Here is a 15,660-nt window from a genome sequence, read left to right on the forward strand (position 1 = left end):
CTGTGAGATCATGACCTGAGCTGAAGCTGTAACTGACTGAGCCACCCAGGCACCCCTGTTTCTAATGATCTAATAACTGATGCTACTTTTGGATGAGCTGGGCACACGCCCCTCTAGAACAAAAGGTACAGACAGGCCTTCTTTCCCAACCTATGGTGCAAGCTGGCTGCCTCAAATAGACAACTGATTTCACTAATTGTTGCCAAAAGGGCTCAACACCACCAAAAGCCAAAGTTATTGTTTTTGGTAGACACTTTCCAACTTTTTGTTGATTGGTAAATGAAGCACCAATCCCCAGTGACAAGTTGCTTCCTTCGGTTACCATCACACCGAGTTCACCAGGAACCAGGATCAAAGCTAGGTAGAGTCTGTGAGGGATTTGTCGAGGGCTTTCTTTACCAAGGTGACACTAGCTGTCAGGATATGTAAACCTTCACGTTCCCATGGAGCAGGCTGTACACATCACCATGATGCATATTCTTGGTCTCACTGTAAATGCTACTTTGTCCTCTCCTTATTTTTATTTTCTATTTTATGTATCTTATTCCTTGAACCTTATTTTGTCTTGCCACATTTTATGCTTCCTTTTCTGAACATGGACTGGAATATGTATGCCTATATTCTGTTTCTAAAGGAAGCACTAGTGCCTTGATTTGAAATAAGGGTTGTTGTTGTTTTTTTTAAGTTTATTTATTTGAGGGGAAGAGAGAGAGGGAGAGAGAGAGAATCCCAAGCAGGCTCTGTGCTGTCAGCGTGGATTTGTGTCAATCCCACAAATCAAGAGATCATGACCTGAACCGAGATTAAGAGTTGGATGCTTAACCGACCGAGCCACCCAGGTGCCCCTGATATAAGGGGTTTTTTTAGATCTATGCCAACTACTACGAACCCCCTACTTTTCAAGGACATTCTAAAAACTTGAACATAAAAGCTATCTGTATTAGTGGTTCTCACCATCCCAAATACCACCAGGGCAGTCAAAATCTGTCACCGGGCAATGTTTCCCTAAGTGGAATCCCTTATCCATACCTGATGGAGGTCACTCTTCAGGTGGCAGAAGTATTCCCCACTAAATAATACTGAATCATATAGCAATCAAACATTATTCCTTTTTCAATTTTCTTCCGGTCCTCCCAATTACTTTAGGGGAAAAGTCTTAGTTTGATGTTAATAAGTGACTAACATTTCTCTAGCACCTGCTCATCTCCTTTTTTAACAGCGGTATAAGTCAAAAGTTTAAAAGTGAGCTTATTTAAAGGAAAATATTAAATGAATGGTAATACAGCTGGTATTCTGACGTGGCTAAACCACAAAGGTGGTACTGGAATGACCGAGATACGGAAAATACGAGTGAAAACCTCACATTTCTCTTTTTAACCTGTATCTAGCTGAGAGCAGGCAGTGGTCAATTTTCAGAGCTTATTTGTTCTGAGAACCCTGACATAATCAAATCAGGCTTCATCCTCCAAGGAAGAACTGACAAAATTATTTAATATTGGCAGGATCCGGTTCAAAGGCCATCCCATCCTCACAGTCGGGGAGAGTTTCATTACCAAGAACATTCACCACTCAAGAAAAAGACCAAACCATTCCAGGAAATGCTTTCAGAACCAACTTCCTGTTCAGCTATAGTTTTATGATTAACTCTTCTCAGTCTGACCCCCACAACCATGTTTAATGGAATCTATTAGACGGGTTTATCCACATTTACCAACAGTAGAAAGTTGTCTCATAGAAGTGAGATAAAGAGTCACTCCCTCAACTCACCAAAGGAGTTAAGACCAGAAATACTGCAAGAGATTCCTACTGAGGTCATTTGGAGTTTAGGGGAATTTTTGGTTTGGGTTTTCTCTTAGTTTTAATTGCTTATAAAAAGCTCCTTAACGTCAAGTGAAGAACAACAACAAATGTGAAAAATTAACTTCCCCAAGATGTTTATTCTACAGAAAAAATGTGTTCCCTGCAACTCTGATGCAGGAGGGGATTAAAACTAGATACTATGGCCTGAAAAGGAAAGGGAAACCCGAATGACTCCAGTACAAAACAACAGCTGTGCTCAAAGGTCCGCCAGAGAAGCAACTTATCTGCTTAGTGAAAATCTGTTTCACAGATCCCAGATCTGCTCTGGGGGTACCAGCGTCAGACCCACTTCTGTCAAAGGCCGGTAAACAGACTGTCAAAAGCAAGCTCAGACATCTTCATTCGATCTAAAAGGCCTGTACCTCAGGTCCTCCCCGTCACCCGTTAATTATCTTCCCACAGAGTGCTGTGCCCTTTCACACCAATCACCAAAGCAATAGACAAAACTAAGCAAATGAGCAGAGCGGGGGGAGATGAGGACCACCACACTTCACTGTCCCGAATCGGTCTCCTCTGGTTACCGCCGACCCTGAGAACCAGCACCCCCCTCCCCCACTCCTGGGGGGTGCGTGAAGAAGAGCTACAGGTACAGTTTTGCAATCAGGAGGACAGAAAGAATAAATCAGAAGGTGACGTTTGGACCACGTAAATATTTTATGTGCCAGAAGAATACAATCAAAGAAAAAGCATGAGAGAGGGGCGCCTGGGTGGCTCAGCTGGTTAAGCGTTCGACTTCAGCTCAGGTCATGATCTCGCAGTTTGTGAGTTTGAGCCCGCATCGGGCTCTGTGCTGACAGCTCAGAGCCTGGAACTTGCTTTAGTTTCTGTGTCTCCCTCTCCCTCTCTGCCCCTCCCCTGCTCACATTCTGTCTCTCTCTCTCAAAAATGAATAAACTTGGGGCGCCTGGGTGGCTCAGTCGGTTAAGTGTCCGACTTCAGCTCAGGTCATGATCTCGCGGTCCGTGAGTTCGAGCCCCGCGTCAGGCTCTGTGCTGACAGCTCAGGGCCTGGAGCCTGCTTCGGATTCTGTCTCTCTCTCTCTGACCCTCCCCCGTTCATGCTCTGTCTCTTTCTGTCTCAAAAAAATAAATAAACATTTTTTAAAAATTTTTAAAAAATGAATAAACTTAAAAAAAAAAAGCATGAGAAGAAAAAGCAAATCCTAAAGTTGAATATGAACAGACACATATGAACCTAACTGTATATGATGATTGTTACATCATCTGTGGTTAAAAAAAAAAAGCAAAGTCATTCCAAGTGACTTCTGGATACAGTTCTCTGTTCACTTACCTGGATGTAGTCAAAAAAAAAAAAAAAAAAAAAAAAAAAGAAGAAGAAGAGAAACCTTGAATTTTACTTAGTAGGTTTATTGTTGATCCTATCAGTGTTATAAAGTTGCAGACAAGGTTCTCACTGTGGGACAAGAGGGATGCAAATATGCAATGAGAAAGTCAGGGAGTGCCCTGTGATGCTGGTTCTGAATCGAACATATCACTATAAGCTCAAGATTTTAAGAAACATGTGAATTTCTTAGTTGTATCTACTCGAAGTGTCTGGAAGAAGGGACTCACCTAGCAGTGGGCATATGTGATGCCCACACCTTGGTTTCTTTTTTTTTTTTTTTTCCTCTTTTTAATGTTTATCTATTTTTGAGAGAGACAGAGCACGAGTGGGGGAGGGACAAAGAGATACAGAGACACAGAATCCAAAGCAGTCTCCAGGCTCTGGGCTGTCAACACAGAGCCAGACATGTGGCTCAAACTCATGAACTGCGAGATCATGACCTAAGCTGAAGTTGTGGATGCTTAACTGACTGAGCCACCCAGGCACCCCACACACCTTGGTTTCTAAATACTATTTCTCTAGCAACAGGGGGCAGGGTTTCTTAGAGAAACAGCTGATTGTAAGACTGGGGCAAGAAAAGCCCATGTCGAACCTGAGTGCCTTTCTGTATGCCAGCACAGCAAGGAAACACTTAAAGAATGTTGGGGACATGTTAAAAGGATCCGAGAGACATCTTGAAAAGGTTCCCATTTATCAGGTTTGGGATGATTAGAGCATTAAAAGGAATAACAAAGTTAATAGATTAATTGAACTCTTTAAAAATCCATGAGTCTGAAGTGATCCTAAAAGGGGAGGGGGTGCGGCACAAAGGTCTCTTCTTTATAAAAGACTGCAAGCTAATAAACGTGGGCATGTCAGAATGCAAAGATCATTCTGCAATGACCAACATAAAATGTAGGCAAGGACCATCAATGTATCAACAGATGCTAAAGCCACTGGGTAACAAGTTAGTGGGGACAGAATATTCCTATGGTCCTAAAGTATCATAGCATTTATTGCTAATTATGAGTGAGAAAATGCCTTTACCAGACAGAGAGATCTGGCAGGCCTTACTTTAACCAAGTGTTTAAACTCAGCATCACCAGTGGCTACAGACTGAGTGTTTCTAGCTCTCCAAATTCATAGATGTTGAAATCCTAACCTCCAACATGATCGTACTAGGAGGTGGGGGCCTTTGTGGGGTGGATCGGTCACAAAGGTGGAGACTTCATGAATGGGATCAATGCCCTTATAAAAGAGGCTCCAGAGAGTTCACTTGCTTCTTCTGGCCACGTGAGGACGAAGCGAGAGCAAGGCCATCTATGAGCCAGGACATGAGTCTCACCAGATACAGGACCCGCCAGCGCTTTGATCTGGGACTTCTCGGCCTCCAGAACTGTGAGAAATAAAGCTTTGTTGTTTAAGCCGTCCAGTCTATGGTATTTTTGTTATAGGCGTCCAAATGGACTAATATACTAACAACAGGACAAAACCATGACACGTCTCCTGGTGAAATACAATAGGAAGTATCCATCACCTCTGACTGTTGACAAAAATGCTTGAGAGGCATCTAGGTGGCTCAGTCAGTTAAGCATCCAACTCTTGGTTTGAGCTCAGGTCATGATCTTGCAGTTGGTGAGTTCAAGTCTCGTATTGGGCTCCATGCTAACATTGTGGAGCCTGCTTGGGATATTCATTCATTCATTCATCCTCTCTCTCTCTCTCTCTCTCTCTCTCTCTCTCTCTCTCTCAAAATAAATAAATAAACTTAAAAAAAATGACTTGAATCTAATCATGAGGTAACAATTGCACAAATTCAGACTGAAAAATTCTAGAAGACAACTGATCTATCATGTATCATATACTCCTGTTAAATTTTTTTGGATATGATAATGAGACTGTTGTTATGAAGAGAATATCCTTGTTCTTAGGAGATACATAACTGAAATGTTTGGAGTATCATGATGTACACAATCTACTTTCAGATAGTTTGGGGGAAAAAATACCCACCACTCATATATCTATACAGATTTATATCACAGGTTCATAAGTAAGCTCTACATCCAAGTGGGGCTTGAACTCATGACCCTGAAATCCAGAGTTGGATACTCTACTGACTGAGCCAGCCAAATGCCCCAAAGGTTTTTTTGTTTGTTTGTTTGTTTGTTTTAGGTTTGTTTATTTGAGAGAGAGCTAGGGAGAGAGCAAGAGCAGGGGAAGGGGCAGAGAGAGACAGGGAGAGAGAATCCCAAGCAGGCCCCAAGCTGTCAGCGAGGAGCCCAATGCAGGGCTCAAACTCACGAACCATGAGATCGTGACCTGAGCTGAAACCAGGAGTTGGACACTTGACCGACTGAACCAGCCAGGTGCCCCACAGGTTTATGTCACAGGTTCTTAAAACCAAGGTCCGCAGACCCACGGCAGCACCAGCAGCAGCAAAATGTTCACCACAGGTAAATTTAGGTGTGGGGCATACGACGGACTTTCATGATCTTATTCTTTAGCTTTTCTGTAGGTCTGACATTTCCCAAAGTGAAAGGCTGGGAGTACAGAGAGAAAATGTTAATCCATTTCCTTCTCAGGGAATCTAAAGATGGTTCTTCCTCAAGCTGTTGGTTCTTGAATGTGCAAAAGCGCTAAGTCGGACTGTTCCATGTTCTCTGCTCCATGTATAATGTGTGACTAAGGCACCAGCCTCAAAGGGGGTCGGGGGTGGGGTCGACTCCACGAAGGGAATACAACAGAGGAACAAATGGAGCTCTGCCATATAAATGGCTGCCTCCGGGCTGTTTTTCTCTAATAAACATCGGTTACACCAAGAGGAATGTGAAGCTTTGGAAGAACTCATCTTGCATTTCTTACCTCTCTAGATAATTCTCGGGTCCAGCATCTCAGAATTTTTTTTCCCCCTTTTTTACCAGACTTCTACCGGGAGAGAATTTCCAAGCTAATTGCAACGGAAACCATAATTACCCCAGCCCTCACTCTGAGGTTCTTCTAATTAAAGGGCCTCCTTAAGGAATGTATTTGGCATTAAAGGAGCAGAGAGGATGATGCACAGTTAAGCAAACTGTTATGAAATCTGCTGAAGACGTAGATGACCCAGGAGCTGCTCAGCCTGTCTGCCGCCCAGGGAAGGGCCAGATTCCCTGAAGCCTTCCCGCTTTGTTAATTGTGAGAGGTGAAGAAGGTAAATGAGCTAGAAATTGAAGGGCCGATTCTGGCATTTTATCTCCTGCTTAAGCCCTTCCCAGAGGCCCGGCTTCCACGGCTCAGAACTAGAACCATCCCCGGGTTTATATAAAACCATGGCATGGGACTAAACAGATCATCTTGCCCACACGGAGCGGACAAGAAAACCGAGGTCCCCACAGGTCATCTGTCTTGCTAAATGTCATTCACGCTCCTCGCTGGTGCTGCCTTACAGTTTGTAAATGCGTTTGCCTCCAGCCTCTGTATTAGGGAGCAGCAACATTTTCTGGGAAGAGGAAACTGCCAGCATTTTAGGCCGGCTGTAAGCAGCTAAAGTTAGACCTTTTCTATCAGGCAGCCCCAGCTCTGTCCCCTACACGAAGGGCTTTGGCAATGTCATCCAAGTTAACAATGTACCTATCTTTTGTCCTAGCAATTCCTGTTCTAGAAATTTATTCTATAGATATGCATGCATGAGTGTGCAAGAATGTTAATCACAGCCATTATTTGAAATAGCAAAAGACAAAGGGAGAGGTATAATGTCCATTTATAGGGGTCTGGGTATGTAAATTATGCTATACGCATTCAATGGGATATAATGCTGGTATTTCAAAGACTGAGGCAGTTCAGCAAGTGCTGATAGGGAAAGACTGTCAAGTTTCATAATTAATTTTTTAATTCAAGGTTCTTCTGTAAATGAGACAGACATTATCCATCCATATATGCATGTTTATAAATACACAGAGAAAGGTACGTGGATCTACTCCTATTCGAGGAGGACATGTGGTTTCTGAGTTACACCTGTGTTTTATCCTCTAGTACAGCTTAAATTTTTTAACCATGTACATGTAGCTCTGCTTTTATAATTAGAGAAAAAAGGGGAGAGGTCCTCTTCTTTTAGGAAAAGTTCTGGCAGCCTTGGAGGCTCTCAGTCTCAGCCCAGACCCTATCAAATGAAGACTTTTTAACCGAATTAGCAATTAAACTTCTGGATGTGAGCTAATCTAGTTTGCTATCTCAAAATATATACTCTTAGTGAAACAAATGATTTGAACATGGGTCAGGGCAAGGCCAGCATTCAAATACTGCTGTGCTGCAAACCCTCAGCCAGTGCCAGCCTCAGGCTGGAGTCGGAACATTTGAGTGGAAACATTTTACAGGAAAGAAAACTGATGCCAGCTTGGTCAGCAAGTTCTCTGGCTTCTCCAGGGAATTCTTTCCAGTCCTTCAAGTTATATTCAGGGTAGGGCTTGCACGGCTACAAAAGTATAGTCTCGCTTTGTTGAAGGAAAAGTCCAGTGAAACTGTGTAGCTACAAGACACTAAAGACTTTTTCTCAAAGGCTGGGAGAAGAGCAATTTGGCCTTCTGGATAATCTCAAACTTGTGATTAATAAGAGAAGGATTTAAAAAAAAAAAGAGAAAGAGAGACAGCCTCATTTGGGAGATTCAAATGTTTAAACAACTATATGAGCAATCAATTAACTTGCAAAGGAGATGCAGAATATGTCAAAATGTAAGTGAAGGTCCTGGATGAGGACTCTCTGTCTTGTCATTAGAGACCCTCAGAGTTACAGGAACTTGACCTATTTTAAGGGACACAGGGGCAGGGGCATGTGACTTAGGTTGTGGGCAAGGCTTGTGGGGCTTCCTGTGTATCATCTCCTAGATGGACCCCTGGCAAAATCTCCAGTGGACTCGCTGCCTCCATTCTTGAGACCACTTACCTCCATCTCCTACCCACTGGCCATCTACAGGCTTATCGTAAAACACCTGTTTAAAACCATTTCATGTTTCTTGCAAGACCTATATGAGTAAAACTTTTTGAAAACTACAGAAAGGGGCTCTTGGGTGGCTCAGTCAGTTAAGTATCTGACTTCAGCTCAGGTCATGATCTCACGATTTGTGAATTTGAGTCCTGCATCGGGCTCTCTGCTGTCAGCACAGAGCCTACTTCAGATCCTCTGTCCCCCCTCTCTCTGTCCTCCTCCTCCCTGCTCGCACATGCCCGCTCTCTCTAAAATAAATAAACATTTAAAAAAACTACAGAAAAACACAAAAATGACCTTGTAAAATGGAAAGGAATACTGTTAGTTCATCAGAACATGGAACATCACAGAGATATATGTTCTTTCTAGGTTAATAGTATAGATCAGTTACAGTGATCCCAAAAGAATAACATCAGGTTTGCTTTAAAGTTCACAGAAAAAAAACAGTCAAGAATAGCCAGTAAAGCCCTGAAAAATAGAATAAAAATGCAGGATTTGTACTGCTGGCTATTCAAAGTTATCATAAAGTCTCTATACAGTGGGTTTTGGTACATCACAGGAAACTCATAGAACAGAATAGAAAATCTGCAAATACATCCAAGTGAATATTAAAAAAAAACACCACATATTTCACGTTAAAAACATTTCTGACATCTTCAAGATGAAGTTTCAGCACTTTCCCACATAAGATTTTTTGCTCCTATCACTCTTTCCGACTGCTGACCTTATACTTCAACATTCACAACTATATGTACCTTGGAGTCCCCTCCCTCTGTCCTCTGCATATGCTATTCCCTCTATCTCAATTACCCTTCCCTGTCTCGTTTATCTGAGTCTTACTCTTTCTTCAAGACTTGGTGAGATCTCTGGAAAACCTCCCTGATCTCATCTCTCTCAACTCTCATCCGGCCAGCAGAGTGAGGAGGCCCTCAATGGTGTACCCAACGCCATCCCAACACACACATACCTGTCTCCTGCTCGCACTGGCACCAAGAGCAGAAACCACAGCCCCCACGGTAGCCCTAGAGCCATCCAGTACACGGTTGTAGGAGTAAATGAGTGGAGCTGGGAAAAGTCCATAAAGGACAAAGAGGAAAAGAGGCTTTCCTTTCATCTCAGAAATCACTGCACAAGTGACACACTCAGAGCGCACAGAAGCCCACACGCAGAAGGCCAGGCAATGGCCATGCGCACAGTGCTCTCTCTCAAGGCTGGCCCTCTCACAGATAAACCTGGAGGCCTGGGCGAGCCCCATCCACCAAGCAGTTCCTCTTCTTGCATCTTTTTCTATTTTGTTATCTGTTAACTTCCCAACACAAATCTGTTTCTCTTTAAAGGGCAGGCAATCATTACTCATACCAGGTTACATCAAAGGCCAAAATGCCTCGAGGAGGCCATTCGGAACAGACCCCGGCAGCTGCTCCTGCAAGCGTCCCAGCTTCTGACTCACCAGGCACCGCTCGTGCTCTCTGATCAGGAAGCCCTGGGCAGGCAACTTCAGGTTCCAGGGGGCTGCCTGCCACATCTCTGCTCTGATCCAACAAGGGCTTCGAACCTACCCAGATTACAAAGTGAAGAGGAGGTCTCTAAAGTACCCAAAACGGCTGTGAGCTGCAAATGGGACCATCTTCTTGAGGCATTTTGGCAGAAGTTTCTGTCCCTGTTCACTTTCACACATTTAATACTGAGCACTGTTTCTGCCACATCTAAACTTAATACCATGGAAAGATGACGTAAGAATAATCAGTAGATGTAGATTTCAGTGGAAACCATTAGTTCCCTAGCTCTACCCACTAAGAAAAGACTCCTCATTTCAAATACTCAGCTCTGTAAATTACCTGGAGAAATGAGTCCAAAGGAAAGGAGAAAGTGCTACATAGGTAAATCATGACATTGTTTTTGATTTCCTCTACTCTTTTCCTATCATCGTTCCTTCTAAGCAAATACTCTGGAATCACCCACACTTTCACAACTTTGGTATACGCTTTGAATTGAAACACGGTGATCTTCACCGCCATAATTCTGAAGGCATATTTACAACCACCATTAACCAAAGAGTATACAACCCTCAGGCATCCAGGAGCTCTAATATTAGAGACTAGTCTAGTAGAGTCAACTCGATGATAAGTCATCTATTATTAATTTCACTTAAAGGGACGTTTGTAAAACATTTCTTTTTCAAATATAAATCACAGCACAAGCATTTGTTTTTGATAAGCTTCCCCGAGTGGAAAAAGTTGAAGTATACTAGCTGACCAGTAATTACGTGTTTTACCCATTCCCAATCTAGCTACCCTGCATTACTGATGAATACCCAAGAGTTTCTCTCAAGCTTATAAAATGCTTTAATTAACAAGTCACAAAGCATCTATGGTGCTATTTGCTTTATTTCCTGGGAAACTAGGCGATGGGATATGGGGAAGGAACTGTCAAAATCTGGACATGACTACAGAAGTAGATTATATATGGAATTTCATATACCATGTGTGCTATAGCAAAAAAAAAAAAATCAGGAAAAAGAAGATGAAAAAAGTTGAGGGTTATGGTTCTAATACAGAACAAAGAAGGCCTGAAGTAATACCAGCTGTATATGGAAGAACTGGGGACAAAATGGTGAGCTCCAGGATCAAGTCCTGGTCTTTCAGCTAAGCTGCCATATACCCGTAGGCCTGGACACTGAGCTACAACATTAAAAGACAGACAGACAGATAGACACAGCATGCAAGCACCTGTGATAATTTTATGTGTCAATCTGAATGGGCCACAGTGTGCCCAGATATTGGTTAAACATTATTCTGGGTGTATCTGTGAGGGTGGTTTAGGATTAAGATTTGCATGTAAATTGCTAGACAGAGTAAAGCAGAGTATCCTCCCCAGTGGAAGCCTTATCCAAATCGGGTTGAAAACCTGAAAAGAACAAAAGGCTGAGTAAGGAAGAATCTGCCCTCTTCCAGTCTTTGAGCTGGGACACTGGTCTTCTGCTTTTGGTATTAGACTGGAACTTATACAGCTCTTCTGGGCCTCCAGGCTGCCAACTGCAGACCTTGGAACTTCTCAGCCTCTAAAGCTCCGTGAGCCCATTCTTTGTAATAAATCTCTTCATTTATAAACACACACACAACCTACTGGTTCTGTTTCTCTGGAGAACCCAGACTAACACGGAGCCCAAATCAATGACTTCTACAGGTCACAGAGAGAGCCTATCACCTTTGAAATTATGCACTGGGGAACATCAGGCTCTTGCTGGAAACTTTCAGCTTCTGCTTACCTGAGACCTCCATAGCCCCTATGGTAGAAGGGCTGGGGGAAGCCAAGTTCTAGAAGCTTTGTTCATATCAATAATGATGACAATACCCAAAGAGTTTGTATGAAATTGTCTCCTTTCACAAACAAAACAAAACAGCTCTTCTCACCGCTGATGAAGGAAAAATGTTTAAGCCTTCACTTAAACCATTTCCCCAGGGAAAACAGGTGAGCCCATTTATTACATAGGACCGAAAAGGGAAGGTGGGAAAAAGAAACAGACTGGAGTCTAGTGAGGATGAACACTTCCCAGCTTCTTTCAAATCTCCAACACTCACTCCTAAAACAGAATTCTATTCTTCTCCTGCCTGAGTTCTCCACTCAAGCACAATCCTTTTGTCACACACGAAGGCAGCTGCCGCCACTGCGGGGTCCTGTATGAGAGAATCAGAATCTGCTCTAGATACGTAAATAAATCAGCTGGGACAAAAGACAGAAATGGCAAGGGAAAAAGAATAATTTTGAAGAAACACATCAACACTACAATGAACATCATCAACTTATTATGAGAAATCCAAATAACAGTAGCAATCGTTGGTTGAGTGCTTTCTTTGTGTCATCACAGGCTTAGAACAGTGTTTGGAGCCTGCCAGTGCCACATAAAGTATCAGCTGTTTTTATTATTTAATCATGTTGCAAGTTAGAGCAAGTGAAGGAGGAAGAAGAGACATCTGAACGGCTCCTTGAAGAATGAAGTGGATTTTAGCAGGCAGGCCATGGGAAGGATGGGATAAGGCATCCAAGACACAGCCAGAGGCAGAGTAAAGCCCTTATACACTTGGGGAACTGCAAATTTTCCCGTCCTGTGGAATATAAAGCCTTGGAGTTTGTTTTGGAGGTTGGGGGAGCAGCGGGAGACAGTGAGGCTGGTGCCACATGGGCTGACAAGTATGACTCCCATTCATGTCATCATGGAAATATACTACTGGAAATGAGGCCAGAACAGAAAGCCCAGGCTGCACACTGGGGAACAGTCTGGAGGGGGAAACAGACGAGTAAAGAACTAACTATAAGGCAGGTGGTAGACGCCATGATGGAGATGTACAGAGCCACGTGATAACCTCAGAGCAGAGGACGGGTTTTTTAGGAGAATGTGACCCCTGAAGGGACATGTATACAGCTTACTTTTGAGCAGCACATCTTGCCACATATAGAAGGGAAGAGCAGCTCTGGTGGAGGAATCAGCATGCACAAAGGCTCAGGGTGTGACAGTGGCTGGAAGTCTGAGGATCTCTGGGGCAGGTCAACGTGGCAGAGCATAGAGCCACGGTGAACGTGCAGATGACCAGGAAGCTAGGTGGGGCTTGGTGGTGAGAGGCCTTGACGTCCATGACATGGAGTTGTGGATTCAATCCATCTGTGATGAAGGCTTGTATGTATGAATGACTGGGGTTGTAGAAAGTTCTGCTGGGAGCCATGCAGAGGGGATGAGGCTGGAGGTCGGTGGACTAGTGAAGGCACTACTGGAGCGATCATGCAGGACCTAATTAGATTCTGAGAGTGGGGGAGGCGAGTTGAGAAGGTTTGTAGCTTGGGTCAATGAATCAGTATGACGCCGTGACTGGAGTTAACCAGAACCTTACAAAGCAGACAGAACCTGCTAAAAGGTCAAACATTTGTTGAATGAATTCATTAGTGAAAGAATGGCTGGACAGAGAGGGATGGAGACACAGGACACAAAGTGGAAGCAAAACTGGTGGAAGTCAGGAAATGAATGTGTTTGGTTTTGGACCCGTGGAAATTGAGATCTTTCCAGCAACCAGGTGAGGACACCACCAGTTGACTGATGAGTAGGAGATGTCGGCCATGAAAACTGCACGTGAACCCACTGGAGTTCATTACACTCTGCCTGTCCCTACCCAGGAGGTTACATCTTCCACCAAGGGGAGGTGCTTCCTGCAACTGCCTCTTTGTGGCCTCCAGCAGGGGGCAGCACAAAGGATGGGTCAGAAGAAAAGAACTCGGCTTAAGTATGTGCGGTTTAAGCCATAGGTCTCTAGAAGCTTCTCTCACAGGTATGGAATTCAACCACAATGCCCACTGTGGTAAAGCACTGTTTTGATCCAAGAAGAGAGTGACGAACAGAATGACACTGAGACCAATTCATCTTTCAAGTAGAATCTCTGAGCTGTATTTTGTTTGGTTAAGAATGGAAATTCCACTTTTATTCCAAGCCAATCTTCTGATGCACCAAATTCAAGGATAAACGTTCATTCAAGAACTTAAAAAAAAAAAAAGTGAGATCACAATGATTAAAAAACAAAACAAAACATTGTTTTGCAAGGGAGGGGCGAAACGGTCTTATCCTCAGTTGGGGCAGAATTCCTAATCCTAGTCTCTAGAAACAACACAGGGCCTTGAGCAAAAAAAAAAAAAAAAAAAAAAAAAAAAATTTTTTTTGGTTGGGGGTGTTCATTTCCTCCTATGTAAAATGAAAGAATTTAATTAAATAACTTTGGATTAACTACCAGGGCTGAGGTTTATGATAAGATTGTGATTAGGGGCACAGAGAAGAAGAAAATGTCTTAATAAGCACTTCTTTGTTGCCTGTTTGAGCCTTTCTTAGTAAACTAATACATTAACACTATTCCTGGAGAGAAAAATCTTGGAAGTGACCCATTTCACCAACAGGAGAGCATTTCCAGTAATTCACATGTGGTAGAGTTAAAAAAGAACCTAGCTCAGATAGGTCAGGGAAAAAATTCAAAATAAGTGTTTATTTTTCTGATCAAATCTAAACAATCGGTCTCAAAATAGAACAGCCCCAGACTCTTCCAAGTGGAAGTCCTCTACTCGGAGGAGGGTGACGCAGAGAAAAGAGGAAAAGGTATTTCCCTCCCATACCAAGGGAGTAGAGCTAACAATGTGTTTGTCAAACTCTTTACACATATTTAGGAGCAGAGCATCCTTTAGGCCAAAAGAATAAGCTGATGGCGAAGCACAGATACTTCCAACCAGAAGCCAAGTAGGGCCTTTGGTCGGACAACAGGATACGGCTAAGCAAAATGAGGTCCTCCTCCACAAATCCTACAGTCTGGGTCAGAGCTTCTAGAGGTTGATCAATCCAGGGTCCGGTGGCTCAAATGTCTGAAATTGTCTCCCGTGCTTGCTGCTCCCTCTTCGCCAGGTAGCATGAGCCCTGGCTTCTGCTCAGTGAGTGCACACTCTCAACAAGCAGGAAGCTTCTGTATGGGAGTGAGAAGCTAGGACAAAAAACAATCAGCTAGAGTCTGGATGGTTGTGGAATGTTTTGCTGGGCAGAGTGAGATTGAAAATTGGTTGGAAAGGGGAAAAGGAGTCCTAAACACAAAGGACAGAACAATAAAGCTTACAAAAAAAGATAGAAGGTTAAAGAAAAAAACTTAGCATGCCCCAAGGTGGTGAAAGATTTCTTATGACACAAGAGCGGCCATCTAAAATGAGAAGTCTGACCTGACTTCATTTTAAGATTAATAAGTGATTCTATTTATGTAAAGCTCCAAACAGGCAAAACTAAACCACAGTGTTTAGGGAAGCACACTTAGGTTGAAAATTCTGGAGAGAGGCAAGTAAGTGATTGCCATAAAAGTCAGCGTAATGGTTTCTTTGGAAGGTAAGAAGGGGGCTACGCCAGGGAACACTTTTGGAGTCTGATGAAGGCCTATTGCTTGATTTAGATGTGGTTCTATGGAAGCTCAGTTTATAATAATGCATTAACTTGTACATTTATGTCTTGTGTACTTTTCTGTGTGTATATGATACTGGACATAAAGGTTTTAAGAAAAAAAAAAGTGAAGAGGAAGCAGAGAGCTAGACTGAGAACGTGAGAATGTGCCCTAAGAACATGACCCCAGAAGCTCACAGACATGTTTAAGAAGAGCCAAGAAGGATGAAAAGAGAATAAGCTTGTCTTCTGTCAGTGATAATCAAAATTCAGACAAAGGTCATTCAAATCAACTTAAAAACACAAATATTATTGAGAAATTATTAACTTTTAAGGCGTAATAATCTGTGTGTGTATTTACAGACTCCTTATCTTTTATTTATTTAAAAAAATTTCCTTAATGTTTATTTTTGAGAGACAGAAAGAGAGAGCAAGGAAGGAAAGGGCAGAGAGAGAGAGAGGGAGACACAGAATCCGAAGCAGGCTCCAGGCTCTGAGCTGTCAGCACAGAGCCCAACGTGGGGGTCAAACCCATGAACCATGAGATCATGACCTGAGCTGAAGTTGGGAC

At 43.0% G+C, this 15,660-nt stretch overlaps 1 protein-coding gene across 2 annotated transcripts in view; it reads right to left on the bottom strand.

The window, feature by feature from the left end:
- NXN (nucleoredoxin) overlaps positions 1-15,660 on the bottom strand; it is a 159,340-nt gene that overhangs the window by 53,825 nt on the left and 89,855 nt on the right. The window contains exon 1 of one of the 2 annotated variants that reach the window (XM_045045338.1): positions 9,111-9,272. The exons of the other annotated variant lie outside the window; for it this stretch is intronic. Within the exon in view, the coding sequence (XP_044901273.1) occupies positions 9,111-9,257 (147 nt within the window). The 5' untranslated portion in view covers positions 9,258-9,272. Of the gene's footprint in view, positions 1-9,110; positions 9,273-15,660 lie in introns of those variants that run through there. 2 annotated transcript variants of the gene reach the window in all.

The sequence above is a fragment of the Felis catus genome, chromosome E1 (genome assembly GCF_018350175.1).
Source record: "Felis catus isolate Fca126 chromosome E1, F.catus_Fca126_mat1.0, whole genome shotgun sequence".
NCBI lineage: Eukaryota > Metazoa > Chordata > Mammalia > Carnivora > Felidae > Felis > Felis catus.